Source organism: Schistocerca americana, chromosome 1, assembly GCF_021461395.2.
Source record: "Schistocerca americana isolate TAMUIC-IGC-003095 chromosome 1, iqSchAmer2.1, whole genome shotgun sequence".
In the NCBI taxonomy this organism is placed as follows: domain Eukaryota; kingdom Metazoa; phylum Arthropoda; class Insecta; order Orthoptera; family Acrididae; genus Schistocerca; species Schistocerca americana.
In genome coordinates this window covers 25,680,754-25,702,514 of record NC_060119.1, presented here as the reverse complement: position 1 = coordinate 25,702,514, position 21,761 = coordinate 25,680,754, and the positions used below count along the sequence as shown (strand labels likewise).

The following is a 21,761-nucleotide window of genomic DNA, read 5'->3' as shown; positions in this document are numbered from 1 at the left end:
ATTTAAGTAACATTTTTCAATAGTGCTTATTTTTTATTAAACCTACTAACAATATAATAAAATTTGCTAGATGTCTGAAGTAAAAATTGCAGGAAGGTAGTTTCACAGGAGTGGGAGTGGGGGTCCAGCTTTGGCAGTTTTTCCAGAGGCCCGAGGTCACCTCACCTCACCTCACTACTCCTCTGTACAGGACTCCAAAATTAACTGGTTAGCTTATCATTGTGGTCAAATTTATATTTATTGAAAGCTAATGAAGTTCAGGAGTTGTTATAAAGTGCACTTTCTGATTCCTTTCTGTTTCATGGGAAGTGGCCTGAAAGGGTTTGACAGTTTACAAAGATATTTAATGCATCAATTGCAGAAACAGCTAATGAGCAAGAATTGATGTAGCAGAACAATAGCGAGAGAGTAACTGAAAGGCTGTAATTACACTTTATGTTGAATCTCCATTTGTTATTGGTGTAGTTATGCATGCCACATGGATCACTTTCTATCTAATCAAAAACTATGCTATAAAAATATTTGATGAATTTAATTACAAACAAAGAGTTGAGTAAATTCAACTACTCACTGCTGTATGCTGTCTGTATAGTGAAAACTTCTGCTGTATATTAAAGTACCACACTTGTTGGGGGGCAGAGGGGGGAGGTAATTATGTCCCACATAAAGGTTGCCCTTCCTACAAAATGAATAAGCCCCAATTAATATAATGCAGCCTGACTGCTTTCATTATAGTTCCTAGACACCATACTTCAATAGTGCAACGGATGTTATATTTGATAGTTGAAATAAATTATACTATTCACTTATAATGTTCCTTGTACTGAAACCAGGTAGAAACTTACTAAGATCTGGCTTTTCTCTGATTAGTAATATATGGATCCAGATTTGTGCGTTCATGTATAATATGATTATCTTTTTGCATGGCGAGCTTGTAATAACATCATATCATGAAACATACAATCCAAAAGTGATTCAGCTTCCCTCTCAAAGTTTTCAAGGTGACTTGCCTTGTGAGGGCTGAAAGTAGCTTAATAGTAACAAGAGTAGCTTATTTCTGAATACTCATTACAAGCAGAAGTGCTGAAAATGAAATATAAATTGAATTGGGCCACAGAAAGATTTAGTTCAGTTTCTATCACACAAAGAATTTATGTAAGGCCTTATAATTGCTAGTATGCATTACATCACAAGAACTTCATTTATGGTAGGCTGAAATTTTTTTTAAAAATCAGTTATCAGTTTTTTGCATAATTGTGTACTATATTCTTTTCTGACAATACCAGAGAAGGAAAGTTGCTACTCACCATATAGCGGAGATGCTGATTTGTGATAGGCACAACAAAACGATTCACACAATTATAGCTTTCGGCCATTAAGGCCTTTGTCAGGAGTAGACACACATACACACACGCACACAATGCAAATGCAACTTGCACACACGTCTGCAGTCTCAGAGCTGAAACCACACTGCGAACAGCAGCACCAGTGCATGTTGGTTGTGGCAACTGGATGCGGGTAAGGAGGTGGCTGGGGCGGGGAGGGGGAGGGATAGTATCGGGGGAGTGGCGGTCAGTGAAGTGCTGCAGTTTAAACGGAGGGCAGAGGAGAAGGTACGGGGCGGTGGGGGGGGGGGGGGGGGTGTAAGTAGTGGAAGGGGAGAAATAAAAAGAAGAGAAATTAAAAGACTGGGTGTGGCGGTGAAATGATGGCTGTGTAGTGCTGTAATGGGAACAGGGAGGGGGCTGGATGGGTGAGGACAGTGACTAATGAAGGTTGAGGCCAGGAGGGTTACGGGAATGTAGGATTTACAAGTACATCTCACTGTTCGCAACACTGTAATCTGAGAAGATTCCTCTGGCTTATGCATGACAGTACATTCACTATATTTTCCTGCTGGTCTTTTGTGCTCTTGATTAACTTCTAAAAAAATCCCAAATTATATGTAAGTGTACCCTCTCTTTTATGGATCCAGAAAACTGTCAAGTTTTTGCAGTTTTTCAGCTCAGTACTGAGTTACTTCAAAGGCATACTTCTTGTGTCTCATAGACCTTCAAGGAAATATTGAAGTAAAGAAACAGAATACTCCAAAACATACTTCACTTATTGAACCTGGCCACTTTCACAAAGGATATCAGCATTTATGTTCTCATTTAGTTGATGTGTGATATGAAAGTATAAGTAATTAGCATCTTTGTAATAATTACACAAATAATGTCATAGTGCATACTGCCATGTATAATGTTATTAATGGGTACTTACATTCTTTGCACAGGGCAGCACATAAAAGCAGTAAAAAATTGTTTGAACAATGTCAAAAACTGGAGAAGGTTTGGGGACATACATTCACGTGCAGTGTAACTCTGACAAGTCCCGACTCATGGTACCGGAAAGTTCGAGAACTGATTGAAAAGCAGCAAAACTCACCTGTATGGATGAGTGAGAGCAAGGTAAACAAAATTAACTTTTCCAGTTTTCATATTGGATATATTACCATTTCTGTGAGATGTAGTCGGTTACCTAATCTCAAAATTAATGTCATATATTCATGATTGGCCTACATAGATAGACTTGCTGGTGCATTGGTAAAAATTTTACCATGTGTTACATTGTTACATGGTAGAGCACTTGCCTGTGAAAGGCAAAGGTCCCAAGTTCGAGTCTCAGTTCGCCACACAGTTTTAATCTGCCAGGAAGTTTCAAAAAGTACAGAGCTTTGCTAGCTTTCAGAACGAAGTTTCTCTTTCAAGCTTGTAGGATAAACATACACACAAACACACTCATATGCACACACCTGCCTTCCTACATTGTGCTCAGTTGACTGCCAGCTCTTTCACGACCTAAGGCGGCATAAGGTGAGCGAGTGTACTAGGGTGAGGTGGGTTGGGTTGAAGGGTGAAGAGAGATGGAGGCAGGGAGGAAATTGGGGAAAAGCATCTAGCAGCTCATGGGGGAGTGGGAGCCATCTGTGGACTAGCTATGGATGCAGGTAGAGAGGGCAGATGGTAGACAGCTGGGCACGTGATTCACAGTCTAGGGCATGAGATAGCAGCACAAAAGTACCCGACACGAATTGGGCAGAGGTACTGGGACAGGGGATGGTACACACACACACACACACACACACACACACACACACACACACACACACCATTTGGTGAGGCGTGGGGGGGGGGGGGGGGGGGGGACTCCCATCTGCGTAGCTCGGAATAGCTGGTGGTTGTGTTGTGGAGGATACAGATGGCAAGGGTTGTGTAGCACCCATTGAAAACTCACATGTTGTGCTCTGCTGCAGGTTCTGCCACTGGGTAGTTCACCTTGTTTTTGGCAACAGTTTTGTGGTGGCCAGTCATTATAGTTGACAGATGGTCGATTGACATACCAATGTAAAACACAGTGTAGTTGTTGCAGCAGAGTTGGTATATAAAATGACTGCTTTGACAGGTGGCCTGGCCTCTGAAGGGGTAGAATAAGCCTGTGAAGGGACTGGAGTAGCTGGTTTTGGGTGGGTGGATCGGACAGGTCTTGCATCTGGGCCTTCCACAAGGGTATGATCCCTGTGGTAGGGGATGGGGGGTGGAAGTGGCATAGGAACGGACTAGGATGTTGGGGAGGTTGGGTGGACGGTGGAGCACCACTTTGGGAGGGATGAAAGTATCTGGGGTAGGATGTGGCTCATTTTAGGGCATGATGATAGATGAGCAAAGCCAGGTTGTATTGGGTGACAAGGGGGGTGCTTCTTTGTGATTGGTTCTGGGATGGATGTGAGGGCAGATGTGTGTTGCCAAAAACAAGGTGGGACCACCCAGTGGCACAACTTGCAGCAAAGTACAATATGTGAGATTTCAGTGACTACTTCACAACTTGTGCAATTTGGATCCACCCCATCACTACCAGCTTTTTTGAGCTGCCCAGATGGGAGCTATGTGCTGCTATCTTGTGCCTTAGTCTGTGAAATCGTGTGCCCAGCTGTCTGCCACCTGCCCCCTCTACCTGCATCCCCAGCTAGCCCACAGATGGCTCCCCACTCTCTCATGAACGTCTAATGCTTTCCCCCAACCTCCTCCCTGCTTCCCCCTCAGTCCATCCCTCACCTCACCCTAGTACACTCACTATGGGCCTGTTAAGAGCTGGTAGTCAACTGAGCACAATGTAGTGAGACAGGTGTGTGCATATGAGTCAGAGTGTGTATTTGTATGTGTGTGTGCATGTTTTTCCTACGAGCTTGAAAAAGGAAGTTCATTCTGAAAGCTAGCAAAGCTCTGTACCTTTTGTTCGCATACCTATCGTTGAAGCAGCGCATCTACCTTTCAGTGAGTCATCTCCTTTATTCCTTAATAATTCGTAATTCCAAACCAGAACCTTTCGTAATATTGTCATTATTCCATCCTATATTTATTGGCAAGCAGAAATGGGCATTATTCGAGTAAATTTCTGTCTACATAATTATTCAAATAAGTAGAGCATTCAAACAAATTTCTTTATGGATAAAAAATAATGTAGAGTGTCACCATACTTTCTTTGTGGATTGGGAGCATCTGAGAGCTTAAAGATGGAAGATAAGGTAATAAACAAAATAGAGATTACTGATAAAACATTGTGCAAGCATTACTAAGAGCAGAAAGCTGAGTGCAAATTGTATGGTAGAGGTGGGGGGGGGGGGGGGGGGGGGGACAGTCATAAATAGACAGCGTAGAAAAAAGATATAAAAGACTGGAAGGAATATTTGCTGAGAAGAAATGCTGAGAACAAAGAAAAAGAAAAAGGTAAATTAAGGCCATTTCCTAAACCTCGTCAGTCAGTTCCATCGTCCTCCTTCCTTCCCTTTCAATCTTTCTGCCGGAATTAGGAGGAGTCACTTTCCCTGGAAGTTTGCACATTTCCTTGACTTTTATACTTGTTTTCTCCCACTATTGCTTGGTGAATAGATTTTTTTATTTATCTAATAATATTACTTTTCAAAACTTTATGATGAGATCTTTGAAAAAAGCATTGTTCTGAAAACTAATTTAAAAGCAACAATATGTATATTTCTTTAATAAATGACAACGAAATGGAGCAGTTAGGGTCATAGAATTTCAAATTAATCTATTATTCGCAACACTTTTTATTCACAGATGACAAATAAATTTTTTTATTCATGTAAATGTATAATATTTCAGGAAATATTTTTATTTGTTGTTCATGAATAATGAATGATAATTTTTAACTGTACTCATTATTCATCATTCAAATAAATTGTGTGTAACTACGGTGGTAAGGAAACCACATTGCACATGTCCACACTGCAAACTCATAGTCTGCATTCGAGTGTGTGATTGATATCCACGTGATTGTGACAGCTGCACATTCATTGAGAAGTGGTTACTCACTCGTGTTATTATGTGAGGTGACTTTGATCATCTTTGGCAACTTCTGTCGACATTTTCAAAGTGTACATCTGCTCTCTGCAGACTACACATGAGCTTGCAGGGCACTACCTCCTATATCCACCTCCTACAAATGACTCCCATAGGGCCTGTGAAGACAAAAGAGACTGATTACAGCATGCACAAGAACATTTAAGCAGTCATTCTTCTTGCACTCCACGCACAGTTGGAATGGGAAGAAACCCTACTGTGTTGTACGATGTTTAGGTACACTCTGCTGTGCACTTCACAGTGGTTTGTAGTATGTGTATGTATATGTTCAAGTAGAACATGCATTATAAGCTGTTGTGAATAATTGTTGGAAATAAGATAGTCACATTAGTGGTACCTCGCTTTGTGTACTGGAGATGAGGCATTGCATATCGCCCCTTTACAAACAACTGTGTTGAGAGAACCGATGTAGTATGTTTGTTAGTATGTACTGTATAAGAGGAAACTGGTGGCATTCATAAGCAAAAACAGAAGAAGGCAGACATCTGGAAACACAAAGTCTAGATATGAAAAACCAGTAGACTGTTTGATTATCAGTTATTCAGTCCTCCTCACACAGAACACTGGTTGTCGTAGAAACTGTTCTGAAAGAACACTTCTGACTATGGTAAAGTATTTCAAGTAGTTGCTTCAGGGCACACTCGTGTGTGATATCTTGCTGCACATACAAAGCAAATCCACCAAAAAGAAAATATACAGTGCTGCACATGAATGGAGATTCATACAGTGGTAGGGCAGAAAGCAGTGGTAGTAGGTAGAAGACAACAGCCGCATCTCGACCTGGGAAGCTCCAAGTAACTTGACACTAGCTGTGGTGAAAGACTATCTGTCACCTCTCTAACCTGCACAATTAAGCTAAAAAAACACCGAAACTCTTCTCGAGCTGTACATCACAGCTGATCCAGTTTATCTGTGTGTAAGAAGATCACTGCCTTAAATATAGGAATGGACTGAGTGCTGGCAAGAAGATATAGCAGTGTGCGCTTTCTATAATCTCCAAAAAGTGTTGACCTACTCAATATGTTACAGGAAGGTATTTTAAGAGATTCAAGCCAACAGAGTCAAAGTTGTGCCTGAGGCATATAACAAAGAACATTTTTCTGTTATATTCTGTGTAACCAGCTGAATTTGAGAAGTCCATAAAATCATTTGAATATTCATTACTATCCTAAGTGATGGGTAATTTTGGAGTAAAGGAGACCACTCATCAAATAGCAGAAATGGGGAGTCATTGACAGGCACACACGAAAGCTTTCAGTATAAATCCTATGATGCAATAGAGTACACACACACACACACATACACACACACACACACACACACACACACATTGTGCCAGGTAGTGCTCTGGCTCATCAGAGGATTTGTTCAGAAAACTAGCAAGTTTTCATTCTCTTTTGTGTGTGCCTTTTGATGACTCCATGGTTCTGCTATTCGATGAATGGTTCCCTTTACTCCGAAATTTTATTACATTGTACCAGAACTTTACTAGAGAATAAACTACTCATAGAAACAGAAACACACAGGATGATTTGTATCAGGACATAGTGAATGAAGTAGTAGCCAGTATTCCCTATTATTACTGTTGTAGAATGCTATAAATGACATCTTGTACCACAATAACATATGAGTATCTCTAAATATGCAAATGTTAATCTTCTTAATATTATGTTAATCTGCTTCAACTGTGTCCTCTTTTCAATTTCTTTCCCAAAAACTTCATTTGCAATTATTACTGTCCCAATTTTCCCTCATCCTGCATTACTGTTGTACTATAGTGCGCTCAAAAACAATTTTGGACTGAAACGTTGGCAGGAACATGTGATACTGTGGAGCTGAGTTGCCACATCCCTCACAGAAAACACACAGAGTCTTACATCTCCTTCAACTCACCCGGAGCCATAAAGCATTCGGTGCACATAGATGGAAATGGGATTGATGTCTTCTGCGAGGGCTCCAATATTTTAAGGTGAAATACTGAAAGTTCACAAAAATGCATTTTCTGAGGACATTACTGAACTTTTGACATGCAGGAAGCTTTTTTGTAATCGAATTTAGCCGAACACATTTATGAACAAAATCTTATGAATGCATCATATTTTCATATGCTCCAACCTGCAACTTTGTTGGAGATATCCACAGAATAATTTGAGTTAAATGTGACACATTCTGCTGTGCTCACATTTTAAAAGCGCAGCTGTTGCACATTTGGTTTTAATGAGAGAAACACATTGCTGGGTGTATAATTATCTTATTATAATGTCTTCTAGTCAGACTTTCTACTTATTTGTAACATAACAAAGAATTGTGCCTGTTAGTCAAAGTGAGGACACTTATCAATTTGGAAGAAAGACTAATGATAATATTATGAAAAGGATAGATTGCTGCTGAGCAGCATCTATTCTTTTCATAATATTATCATTATTCCATCCTGACTTTCGATTGCTGCAAGAGATAAATCTGCCTGTGCATCTTTTTTGTGTGAGAATGGAAAAACTTTTCTGACATTTCTCTCATCGCTGTTACACATATTTGACTGACACTGTAACTATCTTTATTAAATGATGCTTGTCCCCCCTCCCCCCATGCCCCCTCCTTTTTTAGTGTCATCTGACAGCTTCATTGATCAGTGTCTCAACCAAAGACTGTACTTTTTAAAAATTGTTGCTGCCAATGTAGCCATTAATTTGGGACCTACAAATTCTTTTGGGTCAAAATGGCAGTGACGAGTGATAGCCTATTTACTGTATGCCCTTAAGTTTTTGCCTTGTGGGGAACTATGGTTTCTGAAGAGAGATGAGATCCATAACCTCCACCTCCTTAAATTTATCACTTTGTACGATATTTTGGCCCTGGCTGAGACAGCAATGTTGAGTTTTCCAATGGAATAACATTTGGCAAACTTCCTTCTGACATTGTTCAGTGTCACCACATGACGCACAGTGATCACAGGCAAAATATTAAGAATAGAAAATAAACAAAATCTCCCTGGGTAACCAACAATCCCTCACGTCAATAAGCCATGTAGTGCAAGCAGGAAGTGTTGCAGTGTTGGGGTGAAGGTCTGGCAACTGGAGATGGTTACTGCGGCTATACAGCAGGGCTCATGGGATTGGCTGAGTGTGTGCCATGCTTTCCTCGTGAGCTTCATCCTGCCACTTCGTTCGTAGCTGTTAATTCTAAAATAATTTTGAACAGACTGTTATTTTAAATATTCTTCCTCATGTGCCTGCACTCTGTCTTTCTTTTGATTATACTGTCCATTCCTCATCTTTTGTTCTCTACTCAGTGCTGTCTCCCTTAATTGTTTTTATTTCAGGTATTTGTTGATGCTTAGGTTTTCTCTTTGTTTTTCTTAATGCTGCAACTTGTTTCCTATCATCCCCTTTTCAAATTTATTTATGACGGAGACTTTGTAGTTTATTTTATTGACATATATTTTATTTAATTAATTCAATTAATCTATTATGGATTTTCCATTGCTTCATTTAATGTGTTGACATTGAGTGGGAAGATTCATATCTTGAACCTTGAGGAAAAGCCATAAAAGCCTCCTCTTTCATTGTATTAGATCAGATTATCCCATTTTCTGACTGCCTGTCTTTTGTAGGCACGCTTTGAAAAATGTTTCTTCTGAATCATTTGACTTTTTGCTTATGGTTCTATTTCCTTTCCTGTCAATGTCGACCTTCCTGTGATCGAATTATTTTTATAAAATGGTCCATGACCTGTAATACAAATTCTTATGGAAGTTTACATCTTCAACAACATACACATTGTTCCTAATTTACTTTGTCTGAGCATTAACTAGATATAGTTGTGATGTCCTGGTGTATTTTCTCTAGAACTTAAAACTTCCTAAAGTTGTATATTTTATGGTCACATAAGTCAGCTTTCTTTACGTTAAAGTAAGTTTTTTTTTAACACTGTGACCACACATTAAATCACTTATAGCTCGCAAATAGCTGCATTTAGTCACCGGCCGCTGCTATTGTGGCTATAATGGTAATATTTCTTCTCTTTGAGGTACCGTGTTGCTGCAGTAGACTACGTTCACACAGCACCTGTTCACAACCTTTTAAGCATTTTCCATGTTATTTTTCAAGTAAATTACAAGTAAAAACCAGGTTTTTCATAAGTGACTTAATACTTCTACTAAGCTTCAGCTATCTGTTGTTAAGTAGCAGAAACCTGTTTTAGGTTATCATAGAAAAATAAGTGGCATAGAAAGTAAGTAGAGCAGTGATGTAAAGAAGATGTGTTGCTCCCAAATGTTGAATGAATCATTAGTGCACTTATACTCTTAATTATATTATTAAAAAAAAGAAAAAGAATTGCTAAAGCTGTAATCAAACCTGAAGATCAGTTCGAATATTACATTGTTTTCCTAGGCATAGTCCTATCGAAGATGTTATGCCATTGCCTTCCTCTGACCCTAGAACTGGCATACCTAGTCAGTGCAAGTTGGGCTCTGAACTGTACTGCAGCTCAGCGTTTGTCCCATACGTAGTCAGAAAGTTGCAAGGAAACAAAATTTTCTGGTCATAAAGAAAAGAGTATTCTTCCATAGCAGTAAAAAGATTGCACTGAAGACAGATATCATACCTTTTTACAGCCAACACTCACAATATATCTGTGTTGAAGGCACGCAATAATGTGGCACAAGTTCATTATGCCTAAATACTTGTTGCAGATTATTTAGGGAAGCCTTTTGATTGCTTACCCCTACAGACTCTAAAAGGTCTACACTACTGTAATTTTTTGTTCATTTATTTGCAACATGTTCTATTACAATATTTGTAGTACTGCATGTGTGTAGTGTGTGTGTGTGTGTGTGTGTGTGTGTGTGTGTGTGTGTGTGTGTGTGCCGGCATGTGTGCATGCGTGCGTAGTATGATGTTTTTGTTGTGTGATGATGATGATGATGATGATGATGATGATGATGATGAGAGAAGGGAGAGGGTGAAACCCAGTACTGCCACACAGCCCATTCCTTGCAAATACTACCAAAGAGGCTGCCAAGCTTAAAGTCCCCATCCGATGGATGGATCACCGTCAACAGTGTCGCACACCCTCATTTCGTGAGACACTGCGGAGGAGTTTGGTATTTAAACCAGGACACTGGCACTAAACCTGGTAATCAGGAAATTTATGCCACCACCTCTCTTCCCTTTGCTGGCCACACACTGGCAGTGAACATTTTTTTCACCACTAGCATACCCACGGTCTAGGGGTAGCGTCTTTGATTCATAATCAAAACGTCTTCGGTCCCGGGTTCGATCCCCGCCACTGCCTAAATTTTGATAAATAATCAGCATTGCCGGCCGAAGACTTCCGGCATTAGAAGTCAGCCTCATTCTGCCAACGGCCTTGTCAAAGAGGGCGGAGGAGTGGATAGAGGTTCAGGGCACTCTCTTGTCCTAGGGGTGGGAAATTGCCCCTAAAGGCGGAAGAATCAGCAATGATCTATGACATGAGGATGCAGAAGGCAATGGAAACCACTGCATTAAAGACACGTAACGTGTATCCACAGGACATGTGGCCTGTAATTGAAGAAGTGTCATGATGATCTCTCCATTGGCACAAGATTCCGGAATAGTCCCCCATTCGGATCTCCTGGAGGGGACTGCCAAGGGGGAGGTTACCATGAGAAACAGATTGAATAATCAACGAAAGGATAACGTTCTATGAGTCGGGATGTGGAATGTCAGAAGCTTGAACATGGTAGGGAAACTAGAGAATCTGAAAAAGTAAATGCAAAGGCTCAATCTAGATATAGTAGGGGTCAGTGAAGTGAAGTGGAAGGAAGACAAGGATTTCTGGTCAGACGAGTATCGGGTAATATCAACAGCAGCAGAAAATGGTATAACAGGTGTAGGATTCGTTATGAATAGGAAGGTATGGCAGAGAGTGTGTTACTGTGAACAGTTCAGTGACCGGGTTGTTCTAATCAGAATCGACAGCAGACCAACACCGACAACGATAGTTCAGGTATACATCCTGACGTCGCAAGCTGAAGATGAACCGATAGAGAAAGTGTATGAGGATATTGAAAGGGTAATGCAGTATGTAAAGGGGGACGAAAATCTAATAGTCATGGGCGACTGGAATGCAGTTGTAGGGGAAGGAGTAGAAGAAAAGGTTACAGGAGAATATGTGCTTGGGACAAGGAGTGAAAGAGGAGAAAGACTAATTGAGTTCTGTAACAAGTTTCAGCTAGTAATAGCGAATACCATGTTCAAGAATCACAAGAGGAGGAGGTATATTGGAAAAGGCCGGGAGATACGGGAAGATTTCAATTAGATTACATCATGATCAGACAGAGATTCCGAAATCACATACTGGACTGTAAGGCGTACCCAGAAGCAGATATAGACTCAGATCACAATATAGTAGTGATGAAGAGTAGGCTGAAGTTCAAGACATTAGTCAGGAAGAATCAATACACAAAGAAGTGGGATACGGAAGTGCTATGGAATGACGAGATATGTTTGAAGTTCTCAACGCTATAGATACAGCAATAAGGAATAGCGCAGTAGGCAGTACAGTTGAAAAGGAATGGACATCTCTAAAAAGGGCCATCACAGAAGTTGTGAAGGAAAACATAGGTACAAAGAAGGTAGCTGCGAAGAAACCATGGGTAACAGAAGAAATACTTCAGTTGATTGATGAAAGGAGGAAGTACAAACATGTTCTGGGAAAATCAGGAATACAGAAATACAAGTCGCTGAGGAATGAAATAAATAGGAAGTGCAGGGAAGCTAAGACGAAATGGCTGAAGGAAAAATGTGAAGACATCAAAACAGATACGATTGTCGGAAGGACAGACTCAGCAGACAGGAAAGTCAAAACAACCTTTGGTGACATTAAAAGCAATGGTGGTAACATTAAGAGTGCAACGGGAATTCCACTGTTAAATGCAGAGGAGAGAGCAGATAGGTGGAAAGAATACATTGAAAGCCTCTATAAGGGTGAAGATTTGTCTGATGTGATAGAAGAAGAAACAGGAGTTGATTTAGAAGAGATAGGAATTTAAAAGAGCTTTGGAGGGCTTACGGTCAAATAAGGCAGAAGGGATAGATAACATTCCATTAGAATTTCTAAAATCATTGGGAGAAGTGGCAACAAAACGACTATTCACGTTGGTGTGTAGAATATAAGAGTCTGGTGACATACCATCTGACTTTCGGAAAAGCATCATCCGCACAGTTCTGAAGACGGCAAGAACTGACAAGTGTGAGAGTTATCGCACAATCAGCTTAACAGCTCATGCATCGAAGCTGCTTACAAGAATAATATACAGAAGAATGGAAAAGAAAATTGAGAATGCGCTAGGTGACGATCAGTTTGGCTTTAGGAAAAGTAAAGGGATGAGAGAGGCAATTCTGAGAAAAATCAAGACACTTTAATAGGATTTGTCGACCTGGAAAAAGCGTTCGACAATATAAAATGGTGCAAGCTGTTCGAGATTCTGAAAAAAGTAGGAGTAAGCTATAGGGAGAGATGGGTCATATACAATATGTACAACAACCAAGAGGGAATAATAAGAGTGGACGATCAAGAACGATGTGCTCGTATTAAGAAGGGTGTAAGACAAGGCTGTAGCCTTTTGCCCCTACTCTTCAATCTGTACATCGAGGAAGCAATGATGGAAATAAAAGAAAGGTTCAGGAGTGGAATTAAAATACAAGGTGAAAGGATAACAATGATACGATTCGCTGATGACATTGCTATCCTGAGTGAAAGTGAAGAAGAATTAAATGATCTGCTGAACGGAATGAACAGTCTAATGAGTACACAGTATGGTTTGAGAGTAAATCAGAGAAAGATGAAGTTAATGAGAAGTAGTAGAAATGAGAACAGCGAGAAACTTAACATCAGGATTGATGGTCACGAAGTCAATGAAGTTAAGGAATTCTGCTACCTAGGCAGTAAAATAACCACTTTTGTATGGAAGAGTCTGAAACATTCCCACATGCAGAAAAGTAGAATGATTCAATTCTGGGTTTAGACTGTCCAAAATTTATTGCTCTCTCAGCAGCAGTTCATATTTGTAGTCTCACAGTGACTTGTCAGTCGTGGCGATAGCTCTTACGTTCACTACTGCTTTTTCCCAAGTACTTCTGAGACACAACAGAGGGTAGCATCTGTTGAGCAACAAGTGGTGAGACTCTTGTACATCCTTCTCATATGAAAACTGCCCAGTTTTCTAACCTCAAATTTATCAGTATTTCTGCAGCGTACACACCCAGTTTTCTGTTCCTTCACGTAATCCCCCACCCCATGAACCATAGACCTTGCCATTGGTGGGGAGGCTTGCGTGCCTCAGCGATACAGATAGCCATACCGTAGGTGCAACCACAATGAAGGGGCATTTGTTGAGAGGCCAGACAAATGTGTGGTTCCTGAAGAGGGGCAGCAGCCTTTTCAGTAGTTGCAGGGGCAACTGTTTGAATGATTGACTGATCTGGCCTTGTAACACTAACCAAAACAGCCTTGCTCTGCTGGTACTGCGAACGGCTGAAAGCAAGGGGAAACTACAGCAATAATTTTTCCCGAGGGCATGCTGTGTTACTATATGGTTAAATGATGATGCTGTCCTCTTGGGTAAAATATTCCGGAGGTAAAATAGTCCCCATTCAGATCTCCAGGTGGGAACTACTCAAGAGGACGTCGTTATCAGGAGAAAAAGAACTGGTGTTCTACGGATTGGAGCGTAGATTGTCAGATCCCTTAATCAGGCAGGTAGGTTAGAAAATTTAAAAAGGGTAATGGATAGGCTAAAGTTAGATATAGTGGGAATTAGTGAAGTTCGGTGGCAGGAGGAACAAGACTTTTGGTTAGGTGAATACAGGGTTATAAATACAAAATGAAATAGGGGTAATGCAGGAGTAGGTTTAATAATGAATAAAGCTACTATTAACAGCATAGTGAACACCTTATTGTGGCCAAGACAGACACGAAGCCCACACCTACTACAGTAGTACAAGTTTATATGCCAACTAGCTCTGCAGATGATGAAGAGATTGAAGAAATGTATGACGAAATAAAACAAATTATCCGGATAGTGAAGGGAGATGAAAATTTAATAGTCATGGGTGCCTGGAATTCGATAGCAGGAAAAGGAAGAGAAGGAAATGTAGTAGGTGAATATGGATTGGGGGTAAGAAATGAAAAGGAAACTGCCTGGCAGAATTTTGCACAGAGCATAACTTAATCATAGCTAACACTTGGTTCAAGAATCATAAAAGAAGGTTGTGTACATGGAAGAAGCCTGGAGATACTGACAGGTTTCAGATAGATTATATAATGGTAAGACAGAGATTTAGGAACCAGGTTTTAAATTGTAACCCATTTCCAGGGGCAGATGTGGACTCTGACTACAATCTATTGGTTATGAAGTGTATATTAAAACTGAAGAAACTGCAAAAAGGTGGGAATTTAAGGAGATGGAACCTGGATAAACTGACTAAACCAGAGGTTGTACAGAGTTTCAGGGAGAGCATAAGGGAACAATTGACATGAATGGGGGAAAGAAGTACAGTAGAAGAAGAATGGGTAGCTTTGAGGGATGAAGTAGTGAAGGCAGCAGAGGATCAAATAGTTAAAAAGACGAGGGCTAGTAGAAATCCTTGGGTAACAGAAGATATATTGAATTTAATTGATGAAAGGAGAAAATACAAAAATGCAGTAAGTGAAGCAGGCAAAAAGGAATACAAAAGTCTCAAAAATGAGATCGACAGGAAGTGCAAAATGGCTAAGCAGGGATGGCTAGAGTACAAATGTAAGGATGTAGAGGCTTGTCTCACTAGGGGTAAGATAGATACTGCCTACAGGAAAATTAAAGAGGCCTTTGGAGAGAAGAGAACCTCTTGTATGAATATCAAGAGCTCAGATGGCAGCCCAGTTCTAAGCAAAGAAAGGAAGGCAGAAAGGTGGAAGGAGTATATAGAGCGTTTTTACAAGGGCGATGTACTTGAGGACAATATTATGGAAATGGAAGAGGATATAGATGAAGATGAAATGGGAGATAAGATACTGCGTGAAGAGTTTGACAGAGCACTGAAAGACCTGAGTCGAAACAAGGCCCCGGGAGTAGACAACATTCCATTAGAACTAGTGATGGCCTTGGGAGAGCCAGTCATGACAAAACTCTACCATCTGGTGAGCAAGATGTATGACACAGGCGAAATACCCACAGACTTCAAGAAGAATATAATAATTCCAATCCCAAAGAAAGCAGGTGTTGACAGATGTGAAAATTACAGAACTATCAGTTTAATCAGTCACAGCTGCAAAATACTAACGCGAATTCTTTACAGACAAATGGAAAAACTGGCAGAAGCCGGCCTTGGGGAAGGTCAGTTTGAATTCCGTAGAAATATTGGAACATGTGAGGGAATACCAACCCTACGACTTATCTGAGAAGCTAGATTAAGGAAAGGCAAACCTACGTTTCTAGCATTTGTAGACTTAGAGAACGCTTTTGACAATGTTGACTGGAATACTCTCTTTCAAATTCTGAAGGTGGCAGGGTTAAAATACAGGGAGCGAAAGGCTGTTTACAATTTGTACAGAAACGAGATAGCAGTTATAAGAGTCGAGGGACATGAAAGGGAAGCAGTGGTTGGGAAGGGAGTGGGACAGGGTGTAGCCTCTCCCCGATGTTATTCAATCTGTGTATTGAGCAAGCAGTAAAGGAAACAAAAGAAGAATTCGGAGTAGGTATTAAAATCCATGGAGAAGAAATACAAACTTTGAGGTTCGCCGATGACATTGTAATTCTGTCAGAGACAGCAAAGGGCTTGGAAGAGCAATTGAATGGAATGGACAGTGTCTTGAAAGGAGGATATAAGATGAACCTCAACAAAAGCAAAATGAGGGTAATGGAATGGAGTCGAGTTAACTCGGGTGATGTTGAGGGAATTAGATTACGAAATGAGACACTTAAAGTAGTAATGGAGTTTTGCTATTTGGGGAGCAAAATAACTGATGATGGTCGAAGTAGAGAGGATATAAAATGTAGACTGGCAATGGCAAGGAAAGCATTTCTGAAGAAGAGAAATTTGTTAACATCGAGTATAGATTTAAGTGTCTGGAAGTCATTTCTGAAAGTATTTGTATGGAGTGTAGCCATGTATGGAAGTCAAACATGGATGATAAATAGTTCAGACAAGAAGAGAATAGAAGCTTTTGAAATGTTGTGCTATAGAAGAATGCTGAAGATTAGATAGATCACATAACTAATGAGGAGGTATCGAATAGAATTGGGGAGAAGAGAAATTTGTAGCACAACTTGACAAGAAGAAGGGATCGGTTGGTAGGACATGTTCTGAGGCATCAAGGGATCACCAATTTAATATTGGCGAGCAGCGTGGAGGGTAAAAATCATAGAGAGAAACCAAGACATGAATACAGTAAGCAGATTCAGAAGGATGTAGGCTGCAGTACGTACTGGGAGATGAAGCAGCTTGCACAGGATAGAGTAGCATGGAGAGCTTCATCAAACCAGTCTCAGGACTGAAGACCATAACAACATGTAATCCTTTGTTAATACTTCATGATTATTTTTAATTGCTATCTTTTATTTTCCTTTCATTGCATCTCTCTCTCTCTGTCTCATACACTAATTTGTTTTCATTGTTGTTGTAATTACATTCTACAACACTTATTTGGCTAGACATTTAGCATCCCTTTCAACTCTCTTATGTCCTCAGTTTTCCATCAGAGCACTCTCACATAGTAACTTCTTTTCTGTATGATTTAGTCTCTCCTGCTTTGCTTCAGTTTCTTCATTTTACTTCTTTCTTTAGATTTCATGGCTATCAGAGATGTACCTGTTGTTGGTTTAATTGGTTTCATTTTCATAAAAAAAGTAATTATCTTTTTTTTAATGTTTCTGTTAACACAGTAATTCTGTGCTTGCATGAAGCCCATTTTGATAACAGTGAATTTGATGATGGATGTGAGGTTTAAGCACTTTGTTGTCAATTGCAGATCAGTAACACTTTATTTCAGGTAGCAATATTAATTTTTATTGTGATCACTTTATTTATTATTCTTATAGAATGGTTTTATTCACATTGTCACTTTCAGAATTACATTAATGTAGATGTAGTATTGTATCTTTCTTATCAAATGTTATGGAAAATATTTCGTGTTGATGCTACAAGGCAATAAAAATATCACGGTTCAGAATGGGATGCCCTTCAAAACTGAGCTCCCACATTATATGATGTGTTTCATATACATATTTTAGTTCTAGTTTAAGTGATCACAAGTAGTGAGGGTTTTGAAAGAGGATTACCAAATGGATGAGTAGGACAAAGGGAGATTCATTTTTCTTTGACTGTTGCTTATTCCTTACAAAGACATGCTATATTCATGAGTTCATGAGTTCTCTGTCCCTTCTTTTTGCCCTCTGGTTTATAGAAACAAACAAAAGACACTTCGCTTGACAGAAATTTTTTAACATCCTCTTGTATCAGTGATACTCCAAAGTATGTCTTATATTATTACTAATTTCTGTTATTTTGTATGTAGCCATTTTCTATGAACTGAAAGGAGAGATTGTTTTATCTGCAAACAATATGTTTATGAGTTGCCTCTTTCATTTATTACAACTTATTTATAGTTTTAGAACTCATATATAAATGATACAGAATAACTAAATACTAAAAATGTGTTCATTTCTTTCCATTACAGCCATTTGAATTCCTGTCTGATATGTATTTACTTCCCTTGAATAATTCCTTTCCAGTCCTACACCCTCAACCTGCATATATTTTTCAGAATAATCAGTATTATCCATATGAAATTGTGGTAGAGCCCAGGCACATAGAGAATAATAATACTTATTTACCTGTGATTACAGAACATTTCTTTGGGTATATATGACAGATGTTTGGCTACCATACATTCTGTTAGTGTTATGTAGGTATCTATGAAGATCATGATTACAGTTAAGTAGTGTCAGTGTTGAGTATCACAAACATTTCATTAGCATAGTAGGAACCAGTGTGCAAACCTAGCTCTGTTCCAGCACCACTGCAAGTTACACAATATGTCATTGCATGTATGCTGCATGAAAGCTACTGATCTTTTGTGTAAAATGTCTGCTTCACATTAATTGCTTGTGTTCTCATGCTAAATGCAAATGACCATGAAAAATGAGCTCACGTTTTAATGTGTCGATTGACTTAGCAATTAATGTAGATTGCTCTTATGTTTATTAGGAGTCTCTGGACCATATACGTATTACATTCACTTTACATTTTGGACATTAAAATATTTTACAAATTAATTAATTCCGTGCTTTCACTCCTGACCATGAGTAACAATCTTGTTGGAGGTCCTCACCTTTGCCGTAATGCTGTTCTCGCAAACATCTCCTGAAAGGAGAAGTTTTTGCCTTGCAATTTTTGTTTTCTACAACTTATTTGCACCTTTTAATGGAAAAAACTACAAATAGCGTGTATTCATGATGAAACATAAATTGCTGAGCACATTAGCATAGTAATAAGCTGTTTTTAAACCATCATAGAACAGTGTTCCTGTTATGCAGACAATGTGTGAAACTACTTTTGCATAAAACAAAAATCCACTGAAAATTTTATTTGTTTAGTCTACAGATCAGAGAAGTAGGAGTTTTAAGAAGTGTAAAGTGAATGCATATTTCAGTTCACTTGTAGCAAAGGTCTACATAAGTCTACATAATTACAGACCTGTGTGTATCACTGAAACTCTTGGCTTCACTTATACATTATTATTCTGATACTGTCCTTTTCTAATCTTGGAGAACACACTTCAGACTTTGTAGTATCTAGAACTATGTACGATTAATAACAAGAGAATAATAGCTACAACTGTCATGAAGGAGGGAGAGGAAGAAACTGACACATAATCAGTCAAATTTATCAGAACTGTACGTATAAATACGATAATGTTATGTCCCTAGTGGTGTAAAGTTAATGAATTCCGAGCAGTTGAGGCATCAAGTCTTGGTAGACATGTAAATGGGTCTCAAAACTTTGCTAGTTTTCTGACGAGTCCTTTTACAGAGCTAGAGTAACACTAACGCACGTGCATAGCTACTCTGTGCCAGCACCACAGCTCAGCTGGGGTCGAGGTGCCTTGGGGATAGAGTAGTGAGTGGGGACAAAGAGGAGGCACAGAGTTTGAGGAATGGTTGGGGAAGGGTGGCAGATGGCCGGTAGGGAGGGGCACCAGGTGCACAGGGCAGGAATACGACGCCAGCGAACTCGCTCCAGCAGCACCCAAGGAGAGTCTTGGCTGGAACATTGTGGCATGGAAGAGTGGAGTGGGGGAGGGAGATTGTGGGGAGGAGAGAGTGGGTGCAGGAAGAGTGGAGTTAGGGCTATTGGGTCGGGGGCAGGAGAAAAGTGGGGTAGCGGAGATCGAAGCTGAGTGGATTAAGGGATCGGAGGATACATTGCAATTTGATCCTGTCTAAATAATTCAAAGAGGGGGACTTGTCTGAAAACTAGCAGAGCTCTTAGTCTCATTTTCCTGCTTACCAATGCTTTGGCACCCTGACCTTGGTGATTTGTTGCCTTTTCTCCTCAAGTTATTTATAAAACTACATACATTGTTGACACACAAGTTACTCATTACCGACTATGAGATTACTGGAGGTGGGTGCACTCAGTTTGCCCTGACTTGACAGTAATCCATGCAGGCCATTATTGGGGGGGGGGGGGGGGGACAAAAGATTTGAAAATCAGAATTTAAATATTGCTAGCTTCTCTTCACTTTCCACTCACTGCCGCTTCCTCATAGTGAAGTATGTACAGATGAGAGTGATCTACCTGCACTATTCTGTCATACTTCCACACCTGGCTTCCTCTTTGCTGCTGGGGTGTAAAGTGAATAAGGCAGTGGTCAGGCACTCGATGGGAAGGGTCAGGCCTCAAAGCCCAGTCAGACCATCCACCTTTAGGAGTTCTGTGGTTTTGCTAAATTGCTGAAGGCAAATTCTGGGATAGTTACTTTGAAAAGTGTACCGTCAGTTTTTTTTGGACAATCCAAGCTCAAACTCTGCCTCTAATGACCACATCTTTGATGTGATGTTGAACCCTAATTTTATTTCCTTGTTTCCTCCTATGTTCCTATTTTTTATTTGTGTTGATGAAATAACTGTTTCAGAATTTAGGTCTAATGTGGCAGTTAATAAAGAGGAAAATTTTTTTTAAATGGTCTGTCTTACTCAAATATTTAGGCCCTGACAACTTTTGATGATATTCAGATACCACTTTCTATATTAACCTTGGATATTTAAAAAAGTATAATACAGTAGGCCGTACACAGTTCAAAGGGTATCACACTTAACTATAAGCTATTGCAAATATGTACTTCATTTAAAAAGAATTCATATTTGACCTCTTTAGATACTTGTTTTATTTTAATGTTTTGGCTTTGCTCATTTACCTGCTTTGACATGGTACTGATGTTGTATTAGCCCACCACACAATATACTCTTATTTCCCTGATAGTCACCTTCCATTCCCTGGGTTTGGGTTCCAATTTGAGATTCTTATAGCTTTTGACCTTCCACTAGAACTAATTCCTGTTATTGGTGTTTTTGTCTAGCATACTATTCTCAGGAATATTATATGTTTTAGTCTATTGTTGCAGTTCTTTTGTTTTCCCAACTGGTTTCTTTACACAGTACCATCCCCAGAACATTCCCTGGCATGCAGTTGGCGCACTTGTTTCCCAAGTAGGTGTGGGTATTTGACACAACTGCTTGGGATGTAAATGTGATAGCCAGTGCCTTGGCAGTGCACAGTTAAATTCTGAAGTTTATAACCAGTTTGATTCTCTAGTTATCATAGCAGAAAAACAGGCCGAAATATGTCATGAAGAGTCATGAGAAAAGTTTTCTAAGTTGTTCTTGCTTGCTCTCACTTCTTATCATCAAGATTTTCATTATTACCTGCCTAAGTGAGTGCTAAACAATTGTAGAACATGGTAATAGATATTACATTTATTTTTTGAAGAGTGTATTTTAAATGCAGCTCCAACTTGTTTTTTAGGACTTTATATACTCACACTGCAAAGCGAAATATAGTTTTTACATGGTTTAGAACATTGTACTTCTAATGAAAAGGGTTTAAAAGAGTTTGCAGAAGCATTATGTGTTTCTTTTATAAAAGTGGGCTAAAAATAGCCATTTCTGGCATTTTTAGAAAATCGTTAACTTTGCCCTTAATCTGTAAACTATTGGAAAGCAATACAAGATTAAAATTTATACTCTAAAAGCCTTGTGTTGTTGAGTTACTGCATCAAAGTTCCAGGGTTATCCATAGTTACTTCCAGAGA

General features: G+C 39.5%; 1 protein-coding gene across 3 annotated transcripts in view; it reads left to right on the top strand.

Annotated features, from left to right (window-relative positions):
• LOC124546004 (tight junction protein ZO-1) overlaps window positions 1–21,761 on the top strand; it is a 710,801-nt gene that overhangs the window by 541,071 nt on the left and 147,969 nt on the right. For all 3 annotated transcript variants that reach the window (XM_047124988.1, XM_047124979.1, XM_047124983.1), the window contains exon 13: window positions 2,276–2,450. In XM_047124988.1, the coding sequence (XP_046980944.1) occupies window positions 2,276–2,450 (175 nt within the window). The remainder of the gene's footprint in view (window positions 1–2,275; window positions 2,451–21,761) is intronic.